This window comes from Lutjanus erythropterus, chromosome 13, assembly GCF_056507025.1.
Source record: "Lutjanus erythropterus isolate fLutEry1 chromosome 13, fLutEry1.hap2, whole genome shotgun sequence".
Lineage (NCBI taxonomy): Eukaryota > Metazoa > Chordata > Actinopteri > Lutjaniformes > Lutjanidae > Lutjanus > Lutjanus erythropterus.
The window spans coordinates 26,163,153-26,190,019 of NC_139329.1; the positions used below are offsets into that span (position 1 = coordinate 26,163,153).

Here is a 26,867-nt window from a genome sequence, read left to right on the forward strand (position 1 = left end):
GATGTAAAACATGAACTATTTTGTCTTTTGTAATATTTTCAGTTATCAAAAAAGGATTAGCCATTTATCACATTCTCTTTATTTTTTACACAACTTTTTTTTGAATCTGGATTGTACGTGTTAAATCTTGAGCCCATGGTAACCTAGAACCTAGTTTAAAGACATAAAGCTTTACAGGCTTAGACAGACAGACAGACAGACAGACAGACCCAACACATCTCACTGAATATGTGAACCCCTCACACCTCTCCCTCATGGGAAACACCTGAACTTTGACCTCTCTATTTTGGAACCAAGTTGACTCCCAGTGACAACAGTCAGTGAATATGAGCTTTGTCTGGACAGAAAAGAAAGAATCCACATTTGGTGCAGCAATTCCATCTCTTTCAATAAATTTCACTGTGGAGGATGAAGGCAAGAGTTTGTCATTGTGAGTTTGTCGATCAGCAGAGCTGCACATAGGCAATGTCAAACCGGTGTCAAAAATTCAGTTTTCAAGAAAAAATTCTGAGAATTTGTGTATCTCATCTTGACAACAATTAGATGCCTGTAATTTCTTTTCACAAAGACTGACTGCTCTCTAAGTGACAAACTGATGTTTAAAGATGCTCTATTTTCAATTGACTATGATGGCTTACTAGAGGATACATTTCAAATTTTGAAATAATCGGTTTTAAAAAATTTCTGAAAATCTGAAATTGCTGCCAGCTCAAAGTCTGTGAAAGTTTCTGCTCAACTGATGCTCCATTTTGGTGTAAAATGCAAAGCTTTAGCACATACAGATGATCCGTTTTGAAATTTAGATGATTGCTGTAGCAACACTTCACCATTATTAGCCTACAAAGTCAGTTGAGGAAGTTTGGCATATGTGCAAATATAGTGAGTCTTCATGCGTGGGAAGGCAGATTTCCTAGAAATAATAACACTGACGAAAACAAGAGGGACCAGCAGTCTTGCTGCTCAGCCCCTAATAAATCCGAAACCGCACTCATTTAAGTTCAAACTTTTCCCACATTTTATTTACATTCTTGAGTCTTGCCATCGCTACATATCAGCAAATCAAATTCTAAAGTTACCATCAGTAGACTGTTGAGACAAAGACAAACAAAATGGCTACAGGACGAAGTCTATCAAGAGTTAAGAAAGCATTGCTACTTGAAAATCCCACATACAGAAGGGCTGATTCTTAAAAGCCAGTTGAGTTATACATAGTTAGGGCTGTGGTGTCCTCTATTTCTTGACAGAATACTGCTGGTGAAAGGTGAGGTTTCAACCAAACTGAGCTGTAATAGTCGTAGTATAAGTACAATAGTAGTAGCAGTAGTAGTGGATGTACAGTGTGAAATAATAAAGTCTTTCATTCAAGCACATGACAGATTTAAATATAAAATATTCAAACTAATACACATAGTGCAAACTAAAATATGAGAGGAAAGTAACCCTGCCCACACGTCACTCCATACATGACTAACAAGTTTTGAGTCTGGTAAGGATGATATCTTTCACTCTCACGCCATCCTCAGAGCAACCGAATGTTTTCTACAACTCATTTACGTTGACCATTAAAGGATGTGGTCAATAGCTCTTCTTCTTTTTTTTTTTTTGTTGGAAAAACAGATAAAACATATGATGTCAGTGTGGTTAGTGTATTAAGGTTAGGGTGGTGATACATTATTTTCATGCTCTCACCGATGACACAAGTAAATTCTGAAAGTGTGTGTTATGGTGAGAAATGTGTTCTCCTTCACGCGTTGGTGCCCCCTGTAATGAGAAGCTCGTAGGGAGGATCTCTGCCCTGGCGGCACAGCACGACACACGCACACAACATCCCCAGCATCTGAAAGAGAGAGACAGACATGTTTTTATAGTTTATCGGTCACAACCCTTAAGAAACTTTAGGTGTTTTGGCACGGGATTTCACCGCAGTTGTGTAACTCATATCACTTTGTTTGGAGTTATAATACCGATAAATACACAGAAAACAAACACACAAAAATAATTAACAGGTACTGTTAAACATTTTGGGAAATGCACTTAAGAGAAGATGAACCAAGACCTTTTTTGTGAGTTTTATTTAGTTTCTGTAAAGTTTGTATAAAGCTGGCGATGATGCATTAGGAGTCTGGTGAGTCAGGCGAGAACGATTAAAGAGCTGTGTGTGGTTAAACAAACCGTATCTTAGTCTTTAAAATCTCTCTCTGTCACGAGAGTGTCATGGGGGGTTTTGTTTTTGTCTTTTCTATATTGGTAAAATCCAAAATATATATATAATATAACAAATAATTGAATCATGGTATCTATAATCACAGTGTCATCATTATATCTCTTTGTTGTAAAACACTGAGGGCGATACTGCGGAGGACTGTCATCATATCACTACTTCATCTTGGATACTTAGAAAAACAAAAACCATCTTACACCAACATTTAACAGGAAAGTCGTTGCATTACTTAACTTCCCCTAGACTGACAGTAAAGATGGCAAAGGAGTATATTTATAGTAACCTTCCAAATTCACAATAAGCACACAAGGTCATCATCACTTTCATGTCACTGTGGTGTCAAAATACAATGCATAGTCATACGTCTCTTTAATGTTTTCTGGGATGTATTCTGTGAAGCAACTGTCCAGCTTTGGACATTTCCCTTTAAGGGTAATAAAGTTTACTCTGTTCTATTTCTAAAACTCCACTTAATAAGAGAATATATGTATATTATCAATGCACAGGAAAAATTATAGCTGCTTCTGATTATTCTGTTGCACCAGTAATTGACTCTGTCCTGACAGCAAAATATACAGACTCATTACCTCTGATGGTGACAAATCTGTTATTTCTTCTCTCTTATTAGTAAAGAGTAGTGTAACAAACATTCACCCAGAAGCTTCTCAAGTTTTCACTTGAAGGGTCTAGAATGACGGGCGTCACCGGCGGACACATCAGCTGTCTGGAATTAAAAGTTAATCCTGTGAGTAACTTGATGGCAGGCCAAAATAAAACTTGGCCGGTGTCTGAACTCTGCCGAAGAGTGTTTGTGAGATAAAAGACGCCACTTAACCACTTGTGAAGTGAGTGTTTCCGTGGTCCCTGAATGGTGACACAACTTCTCTCCAGCTGAGTCCCTAATTAACTTGCATCTATTTCATATCGATAATTTAAGTTCATCAACCTAATAGTTTGTTTCAGTATTTAGTCGAGGCATCTTGGTAATGGTCACGTACCTGGATTGCAGCAAATGTGAGTGCTGTCCAGATGACGTACATCATGATCTCCTTCAGCTTCTTCACAACCAGAGCTTCACAACCCTACACACACACACAGAATATGTTCAAACATATGAAAGTCAATCTTCCTTAAAATAAGCAGTGTTTAGTATGAAAATTTGACAAATCTAGAGGTTATTTTACTTCTTGATAGAGATCTTCGGGATGACTTAGGGACCCTGTGCAGGTTCCAATGTTATTTTTGCAACAGCTGATGGGCACGCTGTTGTTTTTGGACTCTTCATACCAGTGTGTATACTGCCAGTCTGAGAAATTGTGGATCCCGCAACACTGAAGCTGTGAAAATGAAAACGTTGAAAAGACTGCTGTCAATACTTGTTCAGTCAGAGCAGTAATGACTGGTGAAACAACAGGAACATCATTATATCTGGTTTACAGGGGATTTCTGTCATCACCTGTCTCTGAACGTAGTCGATGGCACGGCTCTGGGCGTTGCTGTTGGTGCCATTGTACTCATCATACACTTTCTTGATGGAGCTATTAACTTCATCTTCAACCTGGCAATGGATGAGAAGGGTGCAGTACAATTCAACATGATTGCAAACACAAGTAGAAGAGATTATCTGTGTTTGACTCTGACAGACTGTTCCTGCTCTTCTGGTTGGGTGTGATCAGCTGAGTAACAGGTTCAACATCAAACAAAGGAAGAAAGAAAAACAAACATGCACTGACTTTTATTTGGCTTTCTCACCTTTGCTCTGTAAATGTAGCCAAGAACCACCACTGCCACTTCCGTCATGAAAACCAGCAGGAGAATGACGACAAACTGTGGGTCGAATTCGAAGATTTAAAATGAACAGACACTGAACTAACATGCAAATAAGTAAGAACTAGATTGTCTGACACTGTTATGTTTCAGAATACAACTACTTGAGAGAAATTGTTTGAACGATGGGCTTTCTGTCACATCTCCAATTTGGAGAAGCACATCAGCAATGTACTGCTGTGGACAGGGTCAACAGTAAAATGCATTTTAGACATGTAAAAAAATCTATATTTTCACCTGTGTCTTGCAGTCAGACAGCCTTTTCTAATTGGAAACCACCATTAGATAAGCCAAATATTACTCTTTCCAACGCCACCAGATTCCTTTTACAGGAGTTGCTGGTCTACCATTGCCTCAATCGGTTATTTTGTTTGTGTTATTCTAAGACTTCTCTGCTTTAAGGGTTAGTTTGGATCCACCAAAGATGCACAATTAACACCAACAAACTAACCAACCATGGCAGCAGTACACCTGCAGCCCCTGTGTCCTGCGAGGTAAAAGGAGTCTGGTACCTTTGGAAAGAGTGTTACTTCATCATAATTTAGTTGCTTTGTGTGAGTTGACATAAATGCAACTGAATCTGTTAAATGTAAATATCATATTCCTTTCCAAAGAATCGATAAGTATCGTATCATGATGAAACTTGTGATTTACACCCCAAGTACCTCATACAAACCACTGTGTGTGTGTCCTACTATACTATATTCCCTACTATAAACTGGTTTACTGACCGTTGTGAGCCCACAGTAGCTCTCTCTCACTGTAGCGCAGCATCCAATGAGCCCGATAATGAAAAGCAGGGCTCCAACGGCAATGATGGTCACTGCTGGGATGAGAGTGTACACGTCTTCAAAGAAGTGATCATAGTCATCGTACGTGATGAACACATAGGCTCCGACGTAGCACAGGATACCAGCAGCAGCCTGTGGAGGGAAATCAACCAGTAAACACCACAACGTATGAGCATTTATTAGTACTATAACCATTTATAGCAATATAAACGAAACTATGACTAACAGGGAGGATGTGGAACAAAAGTCAACCCCTGCCACCACCGCTACAAAATAATTACAGAGGAAACACTGACAAGATACTCAAAATAGAGTACTGCAAGATCTTTCACAATCTTTATTACACGTTTGTGAAAGTTTTGGGTTCTGATACACGATTGATATACATGACAATATAGTATACTGTGTTTGGTTTTTGCATGGTTATTATTCATTATCTGACATGAAGTAGCACGCAGTATATCATCACTGACTCTACACTTATCCTCAGAGGATTACTTGAATATTTCCATTTTATGCTACTTTAAAATGCATGACATTTCAGTGTAAGGATGGCCCAATCCGATACTCAATATCTGTAGCCATCTGTATACGGGCCATACTTCCTGAATTGAATATTGGAAGGAGAAAAAAAAGCATAATCTAATACTGTCCATTAGCCTGAACGATCGTGTGAGGACTAAACTCTGAGCGACGTGCTATAAAGAGAGATACATCACAAGTAATACAGATGAGCAAAATGTGTCACATGAACAGCAGCTAGAACGTGAGTGAGATCTGTCAATAGTACTGTCATGCTGGCTGTGAAGTTATTTTAAGCTCAGGGAAGAAAAAAGTAAACGTTTGTGCATTTTTGCAATTTATTTAAATTTAATTTTGAATGTTTGAACGGTGCTGACTGATGCAAGAGGCTCAGCGGCTTCTTTAGTGGGATATTTTTCAGCAGAGACGCCAAGGATTAGTTTGGTTTGGTCTGTAGGGCATTAAGTTATCGACTGAAATAACCCAGTACCAAGTAGTATCAAAACTTCTCCACTCAAATGATACCTGCATTCAATCTGTTTTGTACCCAGATTTAGAAAAAAAAAATGTTGGTTTTGCTTGCAGCCTTCCAAGATGCCATCAAAATGAAAGACAGGGTATCAAATTAAGTATTGGTATCAATGTCACTTTAAGGTACTGATATTAGTACTGTTATTAGAATTTTTAACTTGTACCCAGTCCTATTGGTGTGCTTTTTCAGTCTAGAAATAACAGTAAATTGTTCCCCTGACATTGTTTTGAGCCATTTGTTGAATAAGGACAGGTAGACAGTAGCAGTCCTTTTATTATTCTGTTCATTTAAATTGTTTGTGTTTCAGGAATTACTGTTTCACATAACTTACGTACCTCCAGAATAGTTTAAATAAAACTTAAAATGAGAAAAACGTGTGTTCATGATTACTCGCTTATTGATTGTTAATGTTTTCAACTATCCCTTAAGGAAAATGCATAAAATCTGCAACATTAGATTCACAGTTTGCTTATTCTAACCACCTGGAAAAAATCATACTCAAAGTGCAGTATCATATATTATCAACAGCGTAACTGTTTAAGAGAGTGAAAATGATGTTATCTGCTTTGTACTGGTATGGCACAAACACAAGCTGGTATCGAGCCATGTCTGTTTCAGAGAAAAATGCTGAATTTGATACTCCATTTTACAGCTAAATATTAATTTGCATGTTGAAATTTTACATAATGTTAGGACTTGTCTCTTTAATTACTCACAGTATGTAGTAGAAATTAGCTCCTCCTCAAATTGCAACATTAAAAGACTACTTACATATTAATGCATCAGCAGCAAAAAATTATTAAATGTACATGATTACACAGGAAAATATATATATTTATTTTATTTTATTTTATTTTATTTTTTACTGACTTTAACAGCTGTGATGTAAATTGTCATTTATACTGACTGGATCTGCAGGTTACCAGAATGATCCCAGAGCTTTTTACCAAAACAATATTCAGCCAGATAATTTCAACTTTTATTTTGAACTGGGTTAGGTTTTATGCAACTGTCAACACGTATAGCTGAGTCACAATCTCTGCTGCATGGTGTATTAACCTTCTACTCCCTGCAGCGAGGGTCAAAAAGTGATTTGACTTCAGTAACATTGAGCAAGACAAATGGTTATTGTGCTCTACAACGTCATGAAATGTGCTTCACTTAACAATGTGCTGTTTAATTCATTAAACCTTACAAATGATGTCTCTTACGTACAGGAATGTGTTTCCTACTGCCCTGACAAACTAATCCCTCCTTGGATAAACAAAGGTCGCTGCTGGCTGCAGCAGCTAGCAAAGCTGACTGGACACACACACGCACGCACACACACACACACACACACACACACACACACACACACACACACACACACACACACACACACACACACACACAGCAGCTAGGTTATGTTAGCTCGCAGCTGGTGCGCTAGTGTGACGCACGTTTAAAACTGTCAGAAACCTCCAAACTTACCCAAAATATCAGGTTCAGGAAGACCAGGACGGTCTTCGACGACGTGATGCCGCATTGCCCCATCTTCAACGCGGGGATTTACTGCCGTAAGTGTTGGAAAAACAGCGCAGGTTTCTAATCAGACATGTCCCAGCAGCTCCTCCACTCACACTCCATATCAACTCTGTCCTGTCACTGTTGGATCTCTGGTTACACCGGCGGCGACGCAGCGCCACCAACACAACCACAACAACTAACCATCTGGAAACGCATTATACAACCGGGAAAAAATTTAGAGAATATGCTGAACACAACAATTTGTCCTATTAGCCTTTGTTCTCGATATATGCAGTTAACTACTAAAAATAAAACTATGTTAAATTCAGTCGAAATGATCATTCTAGGGCTTTGCTGACATCTAGTGGTGGAAAATTTTAATTAATGAATTTTTTTGCTTCTTGTCCCTTATACATAAAACATGTTTGAGTATCAGTACCACTCTGGGATCACTGGTCACATTACATGACCTCAAAAATACAAAATCAAACTGGTGTCACAATAGAAATCCTGAGAGAAGGTAGTCAGTGGTCACTAAATAACAGGTTTATAATAGTTTTGAAATTATAAGTAGTGTTTCATTTTCAGTTTTTTTTCAGTCCAGGTTAGTTTCACTTAGTTTACAGTGTGTGTGTGTGTGTGTGTGTGCTTGTTTCAGTCTAGTTTTTAGTGTTTAGTTTTAGCTTTTATTAGTTTCAGTTTTTGCTTTAGTTTTTTATTATAATAAAGAAGCAGGTTATTTGGGGGGAGAAAACCCAGCTTCAAAATTATTCATGAAATCTAAATAATGTAGTACATTTTCTATTAAAATGTAAAGAGATCAATTTATGGGAATGTGGTCAAATGTAGTAAATATATCATCTCATGGCCTGCTTTATTTGAAATTGTCATCTCTACTGGACTAAACAGGAGACTGTGTCATGAGGAGCAGATTTTTATGGTTAAATGTCTGACATTGTTTATTCAATTGTTCATAATTACTCTCGAAGTAAAATGAAAGACATTTTCAGTGTTTTTTTTTTTTTCTAGCTAGTTTTGTAAGTACAGTACACAATATAATTTCAGTTACATTTTATCTTTATTTCTGTTCACTCAAATGTTGTTTCACACTTGTAGTTTGGTTTTTAAGTTTAGTTTAGTGTGTGACATCCTTGCAATGAAGGTTTTGTGTAAATGTTATCAAATAATCTTATCCCTTTTGTCCACAAAGTCAAATACATGGAAATACACCAGTTCACAGTTAGGAGCAGAGAAGTGGCACAAATGATGCATTATTTACATGAAGAAGAATGTAATGTGAGCCACGCCTAAAGCTGAGGACAGATCACTTTCAAAGTAAAGAAACCAGACACACTCGCACACTACAGACATATGTTTAGGTATTTGGATTGTGCACATTGTTCAAGATAAGATAAGCAGATTTGCTTATTATCAGCAAAGCTACGAAAAACTAACAAGTCTTATTTTGAAGATAACACACCGGTTCTCAGACTTCTTTTTTCACATCTCCTTTAGAAACCAAAAAAGTTCATGCCCCCAGATTTTTAACAATGATTTCCATATTTTCCCCCTGGTCAGCCACGCCCTACCTGCAGTGGCTCTATGCTCCAAAAGGGGGCCCGCTCCATAGTTTGAGAACCACTGGTATAAAGGAAAACATGGATTTCTCTTAAAATTTCACCCCTTCACTTTTTATTATCCACATCATTTGGAAAAACATGCACAGACACATAAAAACAGAGGTCATCTATTCAATAACTGCTACCAATAGTGTTACAGACTTCTATTTGAGAGCAGCAGAGAAGCTGAAATCAGCATGAGTGCCAAATATTTTATCCCAGTGGCTGAAGTGTGGTGCAAAGTTGGTGTTGGGTTTCTGATGGTGCACATCATGTTTGCTGGGCCCACCATAGATGCCAAACGGTATCAGACGAGATGTGGACCAGGGGAAATCATAGCCACAGTGATCCTCTATGGAAACGTAGACATGCAACACCATGAATGTCCACGTGGTGAGCAGGTGGCACCTCAGGATCACAGGATTCAGAGTTGTCCAGAAGCCTACTGTGACCAGCTCCCAGCCACCAAGACACTGAGTGGCCAGAGCAAAGGGAGACGAGTAGTTATGATGGATGGCGTGGAAGGTGACATACAGCCAGCGGATCCTGTGATGGAGCAGGTGCCAGATGAAGTACTGGAAGTCAAAGAGCAGGAGGTTGCATATCACCCCAGCAATCAGCTCCAGCAGGGATGGAGCCAGGTCCGGCAGGTCCACAGGGGGCCTCCATGCCCACTGGGCCACTGAGGCTGGCAGCACCAGGAACACATGGTTATACAATGTGACACCTGCGCAGTGCAGCAGCGTGGAGGCTGTAGGACGACGGCTCGGCTGGATCTTGAATTGTTGCACCCATGTCCACCTTTCTCCCATGATGTCGCAAGCAAGGAAAGGAAGACACAAGACAAAATATGAGGACACAGTCAGAACGATCGGAAAGAGCGGAGATCTCAAATAGTCTGTGTAGTTGAGTCTTAGGCTGTCCCACAGAGGCTGCAGCAAAGAGTCATTTCCCAAACATCTTATCCAAAGATCTACACTGGGGAGGTCTCAGAGATAGAATTAATTCTCTGCCATCTTTCCCATTTCGCTGGTCCATGTCAGGTTTTGTGTATCTGGGTATACAGATCACTCCCATGTTTCATCAGATGTTTAAGGCCAACTTTAATCCCCTCTTAAATGGTATAAAGAAGGACCTAGATCGGTGGGCTCCACTGCCTTTGTCACTGTTGGGAAGAGTCTCTCTCATTAAAATGAATGTCTTGCCAAGATTACTGTACCCTTTACAGATGATCCCAGTGTTTATATCTAACAAGGTACATAAACTACTTAATGGTTGGTTGAGTGATTTCATATGGAACAAAAGGAAACCTAGATTAAAAATGTCAAAGTTACAGCTTTCTAGCTCAAAAGGAGGTTTGGATGTCCCCAATATCAGATGGTACCAACTAGCATCTCAGCTAAGATTCATAGCAGAATGGGTTAAGGAGGACCCTACCTCTGTTTGGCTGGACCTGGAAAAGTCACAAACCTCTGGCTCCCTACTGGGCCTTCTATTCTGTAAAAATTTAAAATCAGCTAGGAGCCTTTGTAATAATCATCCTATAATCTGTAATACTCTTAAAGTGTGGTTTGCAACTCGAAAACTTGAAGGGAGGTCTGATTTAACCTCTTTATTGATTCCAATTCAAGGTAATCCGGGTTTCTTACCGGGTATGTTGGACAGTGGTTATAACACCTGGACATCCCAGGGGATAAAGAAAATGTGTGATTTATTTGACGGTGCTTCTCTGCTGTCTTTTGAACAACTCAATAAAAAATACAATCTCCCTAAACATAATTTCTTTCGATACCTTCAGGTTCGAGATTTCATAGCCAGAAAAACTACTTTCAATATCAATGCCACAATATCAGTAATAGAGCAGTTGCTTCTCCTTGGTCCAACCAAAAAATCTATAACTCGTTTTTACAATATCTTAAACCAGATTGAAGTATCAGGTGCACAGAATGTTGCAAAGATATGGCAAAATGAACTTGGTGTAAATATTGATGAGGATGAATGGGAGGCGATATGGGATCATACAAAAAAGATTTCTGTGTGTAACCGTGCCAGGCTGTTGCAATTTAAAATTTTGCACCGTTTGCAAATCTCTCCCAACAAAAGGCACAAAATGAAACCTCAGGTCTCACCCTTGTGTTTAAAATGTAAAATTTCTGTGGGGACTTACACTCATTGCGTGTGGTCCTGTCCCAAAATTCAAGCATATTGGATGGATGTTATCCAAGACATGGGGAAAATATTTGGTATATCTTTGTGTGTGAACCCAATTTCTTTGCTTCTCGGGCATCCGAGTCAAGTTCCAGTTGTTGGTACTAGCTCTCGCAGACTGTACAGTATCCTTGCATATGCTGCTAGAAAGAACATCTTTTTATCATGGATAAATGACAAACCTCCTTCTAAAGCAAATTGGCATAAGCTAATCTTGGAATGTTTTCCTCTTGAATATTTGACATGCTTACTTCACTCATCTAAAGGACAGTTTATGAAAATATGGACTCCATACCTCCGCTTTTCCAACTCCACAGTGGCTTCGACACTTGCAAATGTTATGTTTGACTGACTGTGGACTCATTCCCATGCCCCCTTTTTTTTTTTTTTTTTTTTTTTAATCTTTTAACTTATTATATGGTAATAACAGTGCCTCTCTTGTCATCTAAACTTTTGTTGGACCTTGTTGGAGTATGTTTTAACCATTTGTTTTCTTTAAGAACTTTTATATATGTTAATATATATATATGTAATGTTGACTGTGTAGGCCAACGTTTTTGCTGAGCTGTTTATTATTTGTTATTTGTGTGTTTACAAAAACTCAAAATTTAATAAACATATCTGAGAAAAAAAAAAAAAAGATCTACACTGGCATCTGCAAAATCCATGCTGAAGAAAAAATCAAAAGGTGAATATCTTATATACGTTTCAGGGATGTAGCTGCTCCCACCAGAAACAGCAGCTATGGTAAAGACTTTATACCATGAGTGTCTGCTTGTGCTTTGCTCACTGTGCGGTATCAAGTGACAGATGGGTGTAAGGGTACAACAAATTATTCATACACCCCGGGTAACTGGTATATATACTATAGCTCTCCACATGATTAACTGTTCAGTATGGGAAATTATTGAAAAAATCTATTATTTTGCTCTCTCAAACTTTCTGTTAGTGCTACACCTATTGCATTTTACACAGACACACAAACACAGGTACACTGAAATTCTTGTTTTGTTCAGTTGCTAAAGAAGTTTGATGTTCCCAAGCTTGTTCATGTCAAGGACCTCCTCAATAGATGAATGTTAGACCATGAAACCTGCTGGCAGACAACCTACAAACCAATTAAGGACCCCCGTAAGTCCTAGCACCACAGTTTGAAAACCTATGACTTAAGAAAGTTACAATAACAACAATGAGGGTGCTAAATGGGAGAAAGGAAACAAAGATCACATTAGTCATATTTTGAGTAAAATAAATAGGAGTAAAACACAATGCAATACAATAAAATATTAAATATATAACATAAATGGTGGTCTTTTTTGTATGTTCTTTCCTGTAACAATTATTTTCATTATGGATTAATCTGTTGATCATTTTCTAAATCCATCGATGAGTTGTTTGGTTCATAAAATGTCAGAAAATTATGAAAAAAAGACCCAAGACGATATGTTTTGTCCACAACTCAAAGATATTCAATTTACGGTCAGAAAACAGTGATGAAAACAGAAAATTTAAAAAGATGGAATCAGAGGATTTTTACATTTTTCTTATAATTTAAAAATGACTCAGAGACCCTTAATTGATTATCAAAATAGATGTAAATTAATTTAATAGTTGGTGAATAATAGATGTACTGTTGCATCTCTAAATGTTTAGGTTTATAAGCTAGTTCAGCTGTTCTTTACTTTATTCTGCATATTTATTTGTTGACTAATTGGCAACTGTGGTTGCACTGTGAATGGTAGTATATTATGCAATTTTAAAATTGTAATCCTACTAGTAATGCCCATTTTTACTAAATGTACCTGTAATCTGATTACATCTTTTTGTATCTGAAACTGTGATGGAATATAGTTTTGTATCCAGATTTTGTAATCCCATTACAATATTTCTATATGTTAAGTGGATGTCACATTTATGAAAAGTACAGTTTTCAGTTTTTCAGCACATCAACAAGTTCACTGCTACATCATGAATACTGTGTACTGGTTTACTGTGGAAGAGGGGAAAGTGTTGAGTAAACAGTCTCGCCATAAGGTCCATTTAGTAGCAGTTCTTAAGTTTTTTAATAATATCATATGTGATATGATCAAAAGGTCTAAAGCAGATACTAAATGGGAGGTGTGTCATTGTTTTCACAAGTCAAGACTGAACTTTGAACCTCAGCTTTGAAGCCAACGTGGATAGTAAGTGCTCATAAAATCTACGATTAAAATGTGGCGGGGCAAACTCCATCCTCTAAGAGAGATTATGTAATACGATTGAAAATTACTGAATGAACCCTGAGGTGAAATTATTAACTGCTGTTCATAATGGACTTCGAGCCTGAGGTAAAAAAAAAAAAAAAAAAAAAAAAAAAAAAAGGACATTTCAGATCCATTTCACACTCCCAACTGTAGAGGGCGACAAAACAAAATTCACAAGACCTTTCGACAACTAAAATCTCCATAACCTGTACACACAATAGTCTCGTTTAGTTGTGTAACGGACCAGATTTCAACCCCAACTGATTCGGAACCTTTTCGTCGCAGATAATGACGCAAAACGCCTGCGCTCTTGTTTAAACGTAATAAACGGAGTCACTTGACAGGTAGGCAGGAGCCAGTTTAATAACACTTATGGCCTTAATATTACACGGATTAAACCCTGACTTGGACCCTAGTGTGTATTTGTGGTAATGTAAACTTTCAACAATTACTAAGTTGTTGTGAATGAAGTGGAATATTAGCGAGACAGTTTCCCATGCCAGCTGTAGCCTGTGTAAAGTTTAGCTAACGGGAGCTAAATCCAGTGTAGCTAACGTTCACCACAGGGGAGGAGAGACTTGATTTTATTGGCTGTAACGTTGCAGAAATCAGACATAATGATGAAAAAAGACCTAATTTCTCACTTTTGGTCTGAAGTTTTTGCAAAAGAGGACACAGGAGAAGTGTTTACAGAGCAGATGTGTACGCTGTACTAAAGACAAAATAATAAAACAGTTTAATTTCAGATGGACTTTAAAGCTGTATGAGATACAAAGGACTCCTAAAAGAATGTAGGAATCACCACGTACTTATACTATACAAAATAATGTATATTTTTCCAGATTTTGTTTCTTTTTCTTGTGAAATACCGAATACTTTTCAGTATTTCTGAATACTTTCCATTCTCTTTTCTCTTTTCAAACCTTCAAATTAAACTGAAGTCTGAGACTGAAACTCGCTGATGCTGCTCTCAAAAGGCCATAATCTGTGATGAAGAGCCTCAAATAGGTATTACTTCATTTGAAGGGGTCAGGAGCCAAAAAAGTTGGGAAGATAATGTTTTCCCAACTGTAAATAAATATATAAAACTTAAATAAATTCACTAAAAACCTGGCTTTCTTGCTCTTCGTGCTTGTTATAATCTTCTCATGAATTCACTGTCTTTTCCACTGCACATCAGTTTATAAATGAAATCATAAACACTGACTTCAGCAGCCCTTGTTATTTTTCTTTTACACATGTGGGTCATTTCAATCTGATTTTGTCCACATTTCAAAGATAATGTGAACAGCGTAAACAAAAAGAAATTAGATTCGAATAATAAAGCCAAATTGAGCACTAAGGCTTGCAGAGTGAATGTAGCCTAAGACATTTGTGACTGAATTAGACCAAATACCTGCCATATTAATGGCTGCAGTAATTACAAATGAGTGTAGTGTTTTTGTGTCCACATACCTTGGCCCTGCAGTGTTTACATATAGGTAAAATAAGTAGATTCATGTCTGTAATCTGTTACTATATTCATTCATTCAGGTTTTTAAAGTGATGGAGAGTGGTGATGGAGAGAAAACGGGTGAATCAGACCCTGTGCTTCATACACAGCAGCTGTGTCGCTTCTTTTCTCAAGGAAGACGCTGCAATTTTGGGAATAAATGCAAATTCCTGCACATAAGAAATGATGTCAAAGCCCATGAGAGGAAAACCATCAGGGCACCCAGCCAATCAGATGTCACATCTCCAAATTCAGAGGCCCCTGGAGGGAATGTGGGGTACCAGCCTTCTCCTAATGGTAGGTCCAGCATTGCCCCACCAGCTGTCCGCCGCCCCTGTCGCTACTTCATGGCAGGCCACTGCACCATGGAGGACAGATGTCGCTTCTGGCATCCACCGCAGTTACCGCCTGTAAATGACGAGCCTCTTCCTGCCAGTCAAACAAGATCTGTGCAGAGGATGCCACCAGTGCCCCGACCCAGCATCCTCCAGGAGGTGAAGCTGTATGACTTGACAGAGGATGTTGCCAAGCAGCTAAGAGACACAGAGATCAAGCAGTTGAAGAAACGTTTTCCCAAAGACCAGCTGATTATTCAGGAGCGAAGTGATGGCAAAGTTACTTATTACAGGGCGACTGTAGTGGCCACTGACCCGGACTGGGTAAACATTTTCTTGCACCTTCTTTCTCTTCTCCCTCCTCAAGAGCTTAGAGCTGAAGTCCAGCCACATATTATTTCTATAATACAGTACAGCTCAGTTTCAATTTGTGAACCTTGAACAAGTTCCCTTTTGAAACAAATACTTGAAGCCTCTCCAAAGATAATAAAAAGTAAAACCATTCCCACTATGCCATAGCTGCAGACATGGTGATTTTACTGTGATAGTGTAATAGTTAATTAGTACTGGACAACACAGGATTTATGTGTCAATTAAGCTGCACCACTGAGATTAAATTAAGCCTATTTGTTAAACGAAAAATGGGGTAAAGCAGTGATTTAAACTTGGCTATTTTGGCTCATTTGAAAACAAGTAATTCAGAAAGATATATTTGCTATTCTACCATTCACCTCAAAATCAGAATCAGTTATACTTTATCGATCCCAAGAGGGGAAAAGGGTTACGTTACAGTTAAGCAATAAGCATAGAGAAATTACAAGATAATAGTAATGAAAATGAATTGACTGTATTATCTGGAAATATACTAACTCTGTATTTTTACTAACAGCCTTTTGATCTGAAAGAAGTTGATATCATGGTGAGCTTCCCAGACAGTTACCCTCAGGAGGTAAAGACCACTGCTCTACTTACACTACATGTTCTGTAATTAAACTACACAGAGATTATTGACATGGAAGGAACATTTCCTCATCACCTTGATACATTTTCTCAGATTTTCTCATTGGATATACCGTTGGACCAGGATCTGCCACCAATAATGGCAAGGTAAAAGCATGTGCAATCTGTTTTAACATTTAATGTTAAGAGTCATTGGTGCTAACTTTGCTGTAAATCTCTGCCTTCACAGACATGTGCAACAAGCGTCACTGGAGTGGCTTCAAGCCAAGCATGCAACCAATCAGCTTCTGGGGAAGGTAGAGCTGCTCTTCCGGCCTTTTCTCCGCTGGCTGGATCGCAGTTTAGAGAGGCTGTTCACTGAGGGAGCCAGACAGGTGAGACTGCATGAACGAGAGATTGTGAATTGTGATTGTGTGTGAAAAATGTGAAAAATATCTGGCTATAACAATAAACTTTGCATGTTATAACATGATGTAGAAATACACTTGTAAATAACTGTTTCATATTACCAGCTTAATGGTGATAGTAAGGTTTTCTCTTGTTTTGCATATTTTTGCAGTTGAAAAAAGATGTTGATTTGGAAAAAGCTGGATTGCAGTTCATATCATACCAGGAGCTTCAGGCAACAGTGAGTGAAAAATCTGGGGATGATTATGCCTCTGAACCTGCTTCTGGCACCGCTGCTGCAGATGTCAGTGAAAAAGGGAAACTGGAAAAGTTAGAAGGTGAGACAACAATGGAGGGTCCAGGCTGTGATGAAGGGCAGCAGGAGGAGGAGGAGGAAGCCAGTCATCTGGTAGAGAACATTAAGATCAGTGACCCCCGCAGAGGCACGGAGGTGAAGCTGCTGGGACTGAGGCTGGGAGAGAACACAGCCACCGTAGTGGCCCAACAAATCACAGTTTGTCTTCAATGCAACAGGAAAGGAAAAAAGAGCTAAATGTCAAATGCATGTCACAAGTTAGTTTCATTATAATGAGCTGCAATGGAAAGATTGACTTTGTGTGTACTTTTTGCAGGTGTAAGGTAACTGCAGACCTGACACTGACTGGAAGGACACCCTGTACAGCTCAGTGTGAAAAGTGCAATGCAAGCATCAATGCTGCGTTCAGGCCCTGCATGCTGCACCATTACAGTGATGTCTTGGGATACCTGGACCTTCACAATGCTGCACCTGCTGACCTCGTGCTTCAGGAGTGTGACCTTATTGTGGGCTGCCTCAGCTGCTCCCAGGAGTTCCCAGTGCAGGTGATGAAACATGTCCTGCTTAACACTAATTTATGTGGAAACCAGCAGTGTGAAATGTCCTCTTAAGCTCTGGCCTTCTCTAAAGTTTTTTTTTTGTCTTTCATTATCATCAGAACCTTTCCTATGGTCAAACAAAGGAACTTAATTGTGAACACTGCCACAGCAAACTCAGCATTCTGGCTGAGAGCACAAGATTTCAGTACATCCCTCCACGCTCCAACAAAACAGGTCAGAGCTCACCTACATTTGCTATCGAAGGGATCAGCAAAGGTTTAAGATCTTGCAACTGCCACAGTTGGCTCTCTGACCAATGATACCTCACATTGTTATTTGAAAAGCTACACAGTGGATGAAAACCTTAAATGTGAGAATTTATACATGTAGAAAATAATAACAGACCAGACAAGCCAATATAATGTGTTTTTTTTTTTTACCTGTGCAGGCCCAAGTGCTGGTGGTGTTAATTATAAGACGATAAGGGATCCAGCTGTGCAAAAGGGGAAGCCGCTGCCAGAGAAAGGAACATGCAAACATTACAAACAGAGCCATCGCTGGCTGAGGTATCAGCATCAGTGTGTCTTGTCTCATTTCACAAGAAGAGCACTTACAATATCGTGAAAACTTTGTGCCACTGATTCATGCTTTGTGCCCTCAGGTTTCCTTGCTGTGGGCGCGCCTACCCCTGTGATGTGTGCCATGACGAGGACCAGGACCACCCAATGGAGCTGGCCACCAGGATGATCTGTGGGCACTGTGCCAAAGAACAGGTGAGCTGTAGACTTGACTTGACATTACATAAAATTGTAGCTATGGAGCATCAACTATTATCCAGGGTGAACTACATTTAAGAATAATTCAAATTTCTTAGATCAACAGTTTTCCCAAGCATCTCAGCTGTCTGCCTTAAAAAAATAGGATTACAGATTACATTTTTATTGCAAACTGCTGTTTTGATTCACATTTTTTAATGATTTATATCTCAAAGTGATTTTTTAAAAATTGTATTCCTACATTGTTGCAGCCGTACAGCAATGGAAAGCCTTGCATCAGCTGTGGAAGCATGATGACGAGAGGTATGCGCACCAGTCACTGGGAGGGAGGACTGGGATGCAGAAACAAAGCCAAAATGAGCAGGTAACATCTACCTAACTGCATTGAGGTCCATGTTTTCTTAAGTTTATTGTTAACATTACTGATGACAACATAATAGTAGCCATAGAGACACACATTAATGAAGATTGACATCTCTCTCGGTGGTTAAAAGGTTAAGAGTATGTCTTTTCTTTCTCTTTAGAAATGATCGACAGAAATATGCCAACACCAACAAAACGGTATCAAGGAAGGCAGCCAGTGAAAAGAAGTAGTTGGTGAAGAAGAAGAAATGCATCACTGCCTTAATTCGTGAAAACACATGATTTGATTTATTACCTGATTTCAATGAAATTGACTATTTTTCCCCAATAAATCATGTTGTTATGATCATTCAGTGTGAGTGTGATTACATTTAATAGGGTAGACAGTCTATGGATTTAAAATACAAAGTTGCAAAAGCATTCTGACAATTTTCCTAAGCTTTATTGACACACATGCCATGTGAACAATTTAATCAGCACTAAGGTGGTTTAATTTTAAAGGCATAATACACAACTTCCTCCTTAAAAAACAAAAACAATGTATGAGTTTTGCCATCCCCTTAGTTGGGACCTGACCTCAGGTTGGGATCCAATGACTTATAACACACAGAGATCCTGCCCTCTGCCTGTATTTTTTTCCTTGTTATTTTCCTGTGCTAGGGACACTTAATCAACACAAGACATTGATATTTGATGTCCTGGGAATGTGAGTCAACATTAAACTGTCTTTCTGGTGCTATTACAAACAGCTCAGACAAATCCCACTGATACTACCTTTAAGATGTTTAGAAATTCTGCAGCTATTTGGGGCATATTTAATTTTTACAAACTCCTTCCTTTCTTGCATTAAAAATGTTTTAACCTTGTACTGATTGATAGGCACAGTCTAAAGCTTATCAGTTTGCTGTGTCTAATGCTTGTTCTTGAATGGTTCTGCTAATCTTCTTGTGAAGGTCTGTTTGTCGACATTGAGCCGCTCTGGAAAAAAAAAAAAAAACTACCAGTCTGTTCTGATTCAGAGAAAAGCTCCTGTTTAACTCCACTATATAAAGGCAGAACTTCATCTTGATCCTGAGCCTTGCAGCGCTGGCAGCCTTCAGCGGTACCAAGATGTTGAACATCAGCGAGCTGCCTCTGCAGCTCCTGCCCACCAGGACTTCAGACTGTCTGCTGCAGCCATTCTGGGATTATTTGCTTCTTCACCACCGGCCCCTCATCTCATCTCCTTTTTTTCCTGTCCTACTCGCCTTCTCCAGCTACTTTTTCTTCAGTATACCTTTTACTGCACTGGACCTCTTGGGAGAAAGAGTGCCTTTATTCTACCAGTACAAGATCCAACCAGAGAGGCCGCCAACAGTGGAAATGATGGCAAAGAGCTTCCTGACAGCTCTCTACAACCACGTCTTTTTTGTTCTGCCAGCTGTGATAATTGCCATGTTCATCCTGCCTACACCAGTGCTGCCACAGGATGCCCCTACTCTATACGAGGTGTTCACTGGCGGACTGGGTGTGCTTCTCCTCTTTGACACTCAGTATTATATTTGGCATTTCATCCATCACAAACATCCTCAGCTTTACCGCTGGATCCACGCAATCCACCATGAATACATGGCACCTTTCTCCTGGTCAACTGAGCAGCTCAGCATCCCAGAACTGATGACTGTTGGATTCTGGAGCAACCAGGACCCGATTCTCTTAAAGTGCCACCCGCTGACCACATGGTGCATCACAGTTTTCAGCATCTGGTTGTCTGTGGAGGATCACATAGGCTACGACCTGCCGTGGACCCTCAACCACTTGGTGCCTTTTGGGCTGCTGGGCGGTGCGCCGGCTCATGACATGCACCACCAGAAGCCGAGCAGCAACTACGCTCCTTTCTTCAGCCACTGGGACAGAATCTTTGGCACGGCTGTTCCTCTGAAGAAAAAAACTAAAAAAAGATCCTAGGAAGTGCATGCAGTTCTGTAAATACTGCATGTTAAGTGTTTTTTCTCCCTAAGTTATTGCCAGAATTATTTTATCACTGCTTTCCTTTTTTTTGTGAAATTCATTATTTAGTATTGTCTAAAGTGTTCAAGCACTTGCTGCTCCACTAGGTTCTCTTTGAAAAGCTGCTTTCCCAAAGGACTATGGAACAAACCTTGTGAAATACATTATAAAAGTTGTATTTTTTATTGCTTGTCATTCAATAAACCATTTTGTTTACAAAGATTCTACCACTATTGTTTCTTCTGCTGTTATATGGAATAAAACAATTGAACATTATTCTCCGTGCATTTTGCATCATAATCATTTGAAGTCATTCCAGTGAATTACTTAAATTTGCAAGCACAGCAAGTAAAAAACTCTGTAAACAACTTCCTGTTCTTGCTTTTCTCACAATCTTCTTACATAATACAAAACCTTTGAGGCAGCTCATTACTCAGCAGAATTTTGCTTACAAATTCCACAAAAGAATAAGGAGCTTTGGAACAAGAGCAGCCAGTCAGGCTTGTCACCAAGAGGTCAAGTACAACACAAGGGGAATTAATGTTACTTGAGAAAGTGCTGAGCTCATCGTGTACAAAGAAGTTTTCAAGACTAGCTTGAAGCTTGGATTAAAAAAAAAAAAAAAAAATGACACAGCAAAAATATATTTAGAGTTTCTGCTATTGTGTGATCAATGCAAACTTTCCAAATAACACACCTAGAAGCAAAACTGAGGTTAATGCAACTGTATAAAAGTAATATTAATTTCATAATTTAATAATTTTTAAGACCTGTCAAAATTTAATTTGGTATTTAAGACATTTTAAGGCCAAAAAAATTGATTATTGGATTTTAGACTTTCTAAGGACCTGCAGAAACCCTGTATTTAAACCTTGATGCATGTGATATTTAGTACTAAAAACATGTCTTATTATCTTGAGTTTGAAAATTTTGACTTGGGAAATATCAGTTAGCTACAGCAAAATAAATTCTCAACATGAAGCTCACTTCCTCAGTGTTTCATCTCACTGACTACTAACAGCTCCAACTGCTAAGGAAGGACATGAAATGAGGCTGAAAGGTTTGGAAACACAAGGTAACTTGACCTTGAGATGTTTTTGTCAAGTATAACATCACCTGTAACTGAACTGAATTATTCTAAAATAGCCAATAACACACAAACATGCAACAAATATTTAAATATATTTATTTGTCAAAGAAAATGAAAAAAATAAAACCAATGCTATAAAACTTCAGTGAAGACTCTTGTTTAAATACTGCACAAACATGTTGGAAATCTGTCCGGTGTTCTCTGTCGGATGCATCTTGGTGTAACTGATGAACTGGCGCCGCAGCTTCCTCAGCTCTGCCATGTTGATGTTCCTGGTGAGCTCGATGTTTAACATCAGGTTAAGGGCATTTGAATGCATGAAGACGGAAAATCTGCCCCATGTTTTCTACAGTATATCTGAACACTGACAAAGTGATAATTAACTGACCAAAAGTATCTGAAGGTCACAGTTATCTTAACCTTTAAAGGGAACAACATAATGAAACAATACAAAGCACGTCATGCTACTGAGGTAAAAATTATGCTCACGTCAGAGAGCAGTGCAGAGCCTGTCTACCTTTTAGTTAGTTTCTGCTTGTTCAAAGGAGAAAATCAAAGTGTTTGCCTCTGAGAACATCTGAAATGGTGTGGCTGCCAATAAAAATCCACTTATCTGTGTAATTTGGTTTCTCTCCTCCATTCGTATTAGACACCATGTTATTATAAGCAAGACCTTTAACAGTGATTGGTTGCTGTGCCTTTCATTTAAGCTCTTTGATGGATGTGTATTCATCCACCTCCCCCTTCTAACAAAGTCATTTGATATGGAGTAGTTTGCCTCCTGCTGTTGAGGGAATATGACTTTTCTTAGGAGGCAGACGATGAGTCAGTTAAAGGTGTAGTAAGCAATTTTGGAGAAAGTCAGTTGACTGTTGAGTCAACTATTTTACCAATCTCTAATTGGCCATAGTCTCCTGTCACAGGCAAGAATTTCTAAACCCTGGAAACAGCCGAGATGAGGTGCAGAAGTCTAGTTTCCTCTCAGACCACTTGAATTACATTATGCTTAAAGGTTATTTTGGAGCTTTTGCCCAATGATGCCAGACACAAACTACCCATCAGACAGTCCTTAGTTGTGAATGATCACTACTACCTTGACTTGTGACAACACACATCAAAACAATGTGAAAAGTTTCTTTAAAATTGGATTTTAGATGAAAATGTGGATGTGAGAATTTTTAGAAAGGATATCTTTTCTGTTGCTCCTGGAACTGAAATGAGATCCCCGGGAACACTGGTCTTCTGTGCATTAAAAATGGCCTGAAAAAGATGTATGTTATCATTATCAAACATATATGTTTTACTAACAAACACAGCTCCCCAGGTGCTTTGGTTTGTAGGGAGATTAAGATCAGCACAGCGGGAATTTGTACAAAAATACTTTGAAAAAATGAAAGGTTCAATACTGTCCATACACACTTCAGTATGGAAGAAAATGCTGCTTGAAACTTATTGAGGACTCAGAGGAGCTGATTTCAATAAGGAGACACAACCCATCCCATAGACACATGAATAGGTAGATAATTACAGAAGCATTTACAAAACAGGTTACGCAACAACATAACATGTTTTTTCCCCATTACAAAATTGTGCAGCTTGTTCAATAATGTCACCTGGTGTGTCGCTTGAGAAAAAGCATCAACATGCATCACACAGTTACAATAATAGATAATTACTTTTAACACTAGACTGTGACTGATGTGTGATGTCCGGGTTTGTTTGTTACGTATTATTAAGTGCCAAGGCAAATATATCAGTGTTTTCAAAGGAGTTAGAGCTTCCCAGTCATAACTATGACTTGAATGTTGACGTGAGCATTATTTACAAGTTGGAAACTGGTACAATTTCAATACAACATGAATGCAGCACTGCAGAAAGTGCTTATATTAGTACATATTTAAATATTTGTTGGCAGTTGGTAAATTGAAGTTTAAATTAAATATTTTTCTGAAAATGTCCACTTTTTTTCTCACTTTGGTGACTTGAAATATGACGTTAGTCAAAAGACAGACTGGTTCCAGAAAAAACAATATCCCACAGAAAATCCAAACGAACAAATGAAGACATACCATTAACACATCTTGTGTGATCTTGTCCAACTCATACAAGAAGTTTGCAGATGACAGTGGTTGCTGCAGAGAAAAAGAATATCTCTATTATGAGCAGATAGTCACAAAGGTGGCATGAAAGGGCATACATCTACCGAATATTGCATGTTTGGGAAAAAAGCATGGTCCTTACACTCTGTGTAGACTGGTTTGGTGGGGGAGCTTTTCTTTTGAAAAGTGCGTCAGAAATGGCTTCAAAGGGAAGCACGTCGTCTTTCAGGATGGTGAAGAGAGGACTGTCCCACCGGTTTCTGGAGTCTGGAGCTTCAAATCTCAGCACTAATGCATCAAAGCTACGAGACAAACCATGTGTCAGGAAAATTGCAAAAGTAAAATTGCATTGCGCTCATTTTTGACAGTGACAGGCATGAAGGTATTTTTCAAAACCTTAATAAAATAAAGTCAGTTCTCCCAGAGAGTGACATACACTCCTATTGTATGTGCAGAGGCTTCTCACTCACATGTCCTTGGTGTACTGCTCAGCAGCATCTCTGCTGGTATTCCATGTTGAGCTCACTTCATCTGATGTCAAACAGTATACCTTCAACAAAAAAAGCATATCATTAATGTCTAGGTAATAGTATTTTTTAAGATTTAAAGAATTCATAGTTATTTCTCTAGTATACTTACCAGGCAGTGTGGTGTCTGTGCATGTTTGATGAGACAGAACAGTTCATAACGGTAGCCTGTGAGACATTTGAACTTTAAAGGTACAATAATAAAGAATCATAAGCATAGCATAGCATACTGTTGTTGGTAGTTTACCTTTTATGTAATTTAATGAATCCAAAATTACAATGTCATCCTTGTTGACTTTCCTAAACAATAAATAAATAGAGGTTAACAGGGCTGTGACAGCAGATCAACACTCATGAATCTAATCCAAAAATAGATGTGAAAACCCCACCTCTCTACTTCAGCTTTCAGAGATGCTCTGACATTTTTTTCCTTTTGGGAATCTGCAACATATCCAACATGGTTTAATTACAGCAAGAATACGCAAAAGTCACAGGTTACGTCTTGAGAATCCAGTCTTTGTAGTGTCTGTTCATTTGTAGCAGATTCATTTGCAGATTATTTTCTTGAATAATTTATTGTGTTTGATCAAATTCTGAAAATAGTGGAAAAATTAAAAACCAAACATATTGAATTTTCTACCAGAGCCCTCTAAGAAAAGCAGAAAATTTTACACATCTGAGAAGGTGGAACCAGTTTATTTTTTTCATTTTGGCTTATGAATTTATCAAAGTTGTTGAGGATTAGTTCTATTTGATCAAATAACTGATTATTAGACTAGTTTCATGCTGTAATTGCTGAAAAAAATTGTCAAGAATTTCTTGTGACAGTGGCAAGGAAATTATCTTGTAAACCAAATGCAAGGCTCAAATATCAAAGTGATGTATAGAGATCGATAAAACATTGATGGTTCCTGACTAGTCAGCACAGAAGTATTGATAAATTACATTGTTATCTGTATTTATGTAACAATACATAAACAGCATACAGGGCAAAATGTTTAAAAAAAAATTGAGCTCACGCTGCAATTTACTAATTTAATGAAAATGCAGCTAAATATTTCTGCAAAATAGTAATAATAAAGTCAAAGTTGAATCTTTTCACATATTTCCATGTAATGTTTTCATTTTTTGTATCAAATTACGGTGCGTTATCAGTATCAGCATCAATATTGGTATGAATAAAATCCAGGGATGTGCAATATCTATTTCTTTTTTTCTAAGAAACACTTTCACGCCAAACTTCTTTCAAAATATCATTACATTGAAACTGCCCAAACCCACGAAAAACACAGATACTCCATAGTACGTATATTAATTTTCATCACACAGTCAGTTTCAATCGGCGGGACTCTTAACAACACTACAGAGATAAATCTGCTTTAAAAACAGGTTATAACGCTAACTGCTTTCCCTATTAATCACCACATTTCTTGCCCAGTCAAGTTAGCTTCAGTTCACCGCGATGGTGCTCAGCCAGGAGCGTGAAATATTGCCCTTGAATAAAAAAGGACATATATTGGTAGATTGCAAACTTGGCTCTTCACTAATGTTATTCACAAAAAAAATTAACAACTACAAACACGCACGATAAAAAGCAACTGAATCGAGACACAGCTAGCTTGACTTGCCTGCGTAAACAGTGTTTTTCTCAATATCCAGAGCTCCGTCTCCCACAATGTGCACTTTTCGGTCACATTTCTGCTCAAAATACACCTTCAGTTCTTCTGTCCTTAGTGTTTTACCACTACAGGGGTAACCACACATCACTATGAGAGGCATTACTGTTGAATATTACTAGATAAACTAGGCTAAGATGTGATGAACAGCATGTTTCCACTTTCAACCGGATATGATTACTGGCGCAACTTTTAATTTGCGAAACTCTCGCGAGATTTGAATGCGTTGAGTTTTAACTTTGCACATGGATAAACCAATTGTGTTTTATAACGTGACAACGCTGTGATTCGGAATCGGATAGGCTTAGTGACCAAAAAACACTCGTAGGGTTGGTAAAAGATTGTGGTTTAATTTAAAATGATCACTCTCGCGAGAGCTTTCGCAGATCTGGGGTTCCCTTCCAGACACAACCACATTTTCCACTACGACCAACAGGGGGTGCCATGAAACTAATATACAGTGTATATTATTTTAACTACTCTATGAAAAAACTGATAAATAAAATCAGTTACTTTAATAGAAATTAAACACATACTTTACACTATTCTCTCTTCTTGTAAAAATAAAAAAAAAAAAAGCTTTCAAATGACAAAAAAAATTTCATTACTACTTTATTGACATGTGGCACTACATAAATATTAGGGTCAAATAACTGGACCCATCAATAAAGCAGTGCAGAGTGGCATCACACTGTCATACACAATGTAACATATCACATTAAAAAAACATAAACATATTTATATTGTAGCCTTTAAAACTATCCTCTTCATGAGCAGGATCCCATATTGTTAGAGTAACGGTGTAACAACTGATGGTTGAAATATTCCTTAAACAGGCTCCCCTCT

General features: G+C 38.3%; 5 protein-coding genes across 5 annotated transcripts; 2 read left to right on the forward strand and 3 right to left on the reverse strand.

Moving 5' to 3' along the window:
• Positions 1-1,594: 1,594 nt before the first annotated feature.
• tspan3a (tetraspanin 3a) lies at positions 1,595-7,557 on the reverse strand. Its single transcript, XM_084733347.1, has 7 exons — positions 7,367-7,557; positions 4,780-4,971; positions 3,974-4,048; positions 3,678-3,779; positions 3,406-3,558; positions 3,220-3,303; positions 1,595-1,837 (listed from the first exon to the last, which is right to left on the reverse strand). The coding sequence occupies exons 1-7, from the start codon at positions 7,427-7,429 to the stop codon at positions 1,745-1,747; spliced, it is 762 nt and encodes a 253-aa protein (XP_084589473.1). The 5' UTR covers positions 7,430-7,557; the 3' UTR covers positions 1,595-1,744.
• A 1,042-nt stretch (positions 7,558-8,599) lies between these two features.
• ch25hl1.2 (cholesterol 25-hydroxylase like 1, tandem duplicate 2) lies at positions 8,600-9,962 on the reverse strand. Its single transcript, XM_084734513.1, has one exon. The coding sequence runs from the start codon at positions 9,831-9,833 to the stop codon at positions 9,186-9,188; it is 648 nt and encodes a 215-aa protein (XP_084590639.1). The 5' UTR covers positions 9,834-9,962; the 3' UTR covers positions 8,600-9,185.
• A 3,797-nt stretch (positions 9,963-13,759) lies between these two features.
• Positions 13,760-18,989, forward strand: LOC146316713 (uncharacterized). The gene is made up of 12 exons (XM_084735049.1): positions 13,760-13,900; positions 15,006-15,623; positions 16,189-16,248; positions 16,354-16,406; positions 16,489-16,633; positions 16,819-17,177; positions 17,276-17,507; positions 17,621-17,735; positions 17,950-18,067; positions 18,163-18,274; positions 18,529-18,641; positions 18,802-18,989. Exons 2-12 carry the CDS (start codon positions 15,018-15,020, stop codon positions 18,869-18,871), a joined length of 1,983 nt encoding a protein of 660 aa, XP_084591175.1. The 5' UTR covers positions 13,760-13,900; positions 15,006-15,017; the 3' UTR covers positions 18,872-18,989.
• A 486-nt stretch (positions 18,990-19,475) lies between these two features.
• On the forward strand, positions 19,476-20,851 carry ch25hl1.1 (cholesterol 25-hydroxylase like 1, tandem duplicate 1). Its single transcript, XM_084734068.1, has one exon. The coding sequence runs from the start codon at positions 19,751-19,753 to the stop codon at positions 20,585-20,587; it is 837 nt and encodes a 278-aa protein (XP_084590194.1). The 5' UTR covers positions 19,476-19,750; the 3' UTR covers positions 20,588-20,851.
• Positions 20,852-21,799: 948 nt separating this feature from the next.
• Positions 21,800-26,206, reverse strand: kti12 (KTI12 chromatin associated homolog). Its single transcript, XM_084734048.1, has 9 exons — positions 25,974-26,206; positions 24,735-24,786; positions 24,593-24,645; positions 24,458-24,513; positions 24,289-24,368; positions 23,961-24,120; positions 23,789-23,851; positions 22,909-22,979; positions 21,800-22,003 (listed from the first exon to the last, which is right to left on the reverse strand). Exons 1-9 carry the CDS (start codon positions 26,122-26,124, stop codon positions 21,862-21,864), a joined length of 828 nt encoding a protein of 275 aa, XP_084590174.1. The 5' UTR covers positions 26,125-26,206; the 3' UTR covers positions 21,800-21,861.
• Positions 26,207-26,867: the final 661 nt, after the last annotated feature.

Coding starts and splice junctions, on each gene's coding strand:
- ch25hl1.2 (XM_084734513.1), bottom strand. CDS start 9,833: ATGGGAGAAAGGTGGACATGGGTGCAACAATTCAAGATCCAGCCGAGC.
- kti12 (XM_084734048.1), bottom strand. CDS start 26,124: ATGCCTCTCATAGTGATGTGTGGTTACCCCTGTAGTGGTAAAACACTA. Junction 24,369..24,457: donor CACAGACACCACACTGCCTG/GTAAGTATACTA, acceptor TTTTTGTTGAAG/GTATACTGTTTGACATCAGA. Junction 22,980..23,788: donor TCACACAAGATGTGTTAATG/GTATGTCTTCAT, acceptor CATCTTTTTCAG/GCCATTTTTAATGCACAGAA.
- ch25hl1.1 (XM_084734068.1), top strand. CDS start 19,751: ATGTTGAACATCAGCGAGCTGCCTCTGCAGCTCCTGCCCACCAGGACT.
- tspan3a (XM_084733347.1), bottom strand. CDS start 7,429: ATGGGGCAATGCGGCATCACGTCGTCGAAGACCGTCCTGGTCTTCCTG. Junction 3,304..3,405: donor CCGAAGATCTCTATCAAGAA/GTAAAATAACCT, acceptor GTGTGTGTGTAG/GGTTGTGAAGCTCTGGTTGT. Junction 1,838..3,219: donor TCACATTTGCTGCAATCCAG/GTACGTGACCAT, acceptor TCTCTCTTTCAG/ATGCTGGGGATGTTGTGTGC.
- LOC146316713 (XM_084735049.1), top strand. CDS start 15,018: ATGGAGAGTGGTGATGGAGAGAAAACGGGTGAATCAGACCCTGTGCTT. Junction 16,249..16,353: donor CAGACAGTTACCCTCAGGAG/GTAAAGACCACT, acceptor ACATTTTCTCAG/ATTTTCTCATTGGATATACC. Junction 18,642..18,801: donor AACAAAGCCAAAATGAGCAG/GTAACATCTACC, acceptor CTTTCTCTTTAG/AAATGATCGACAGAAATATG.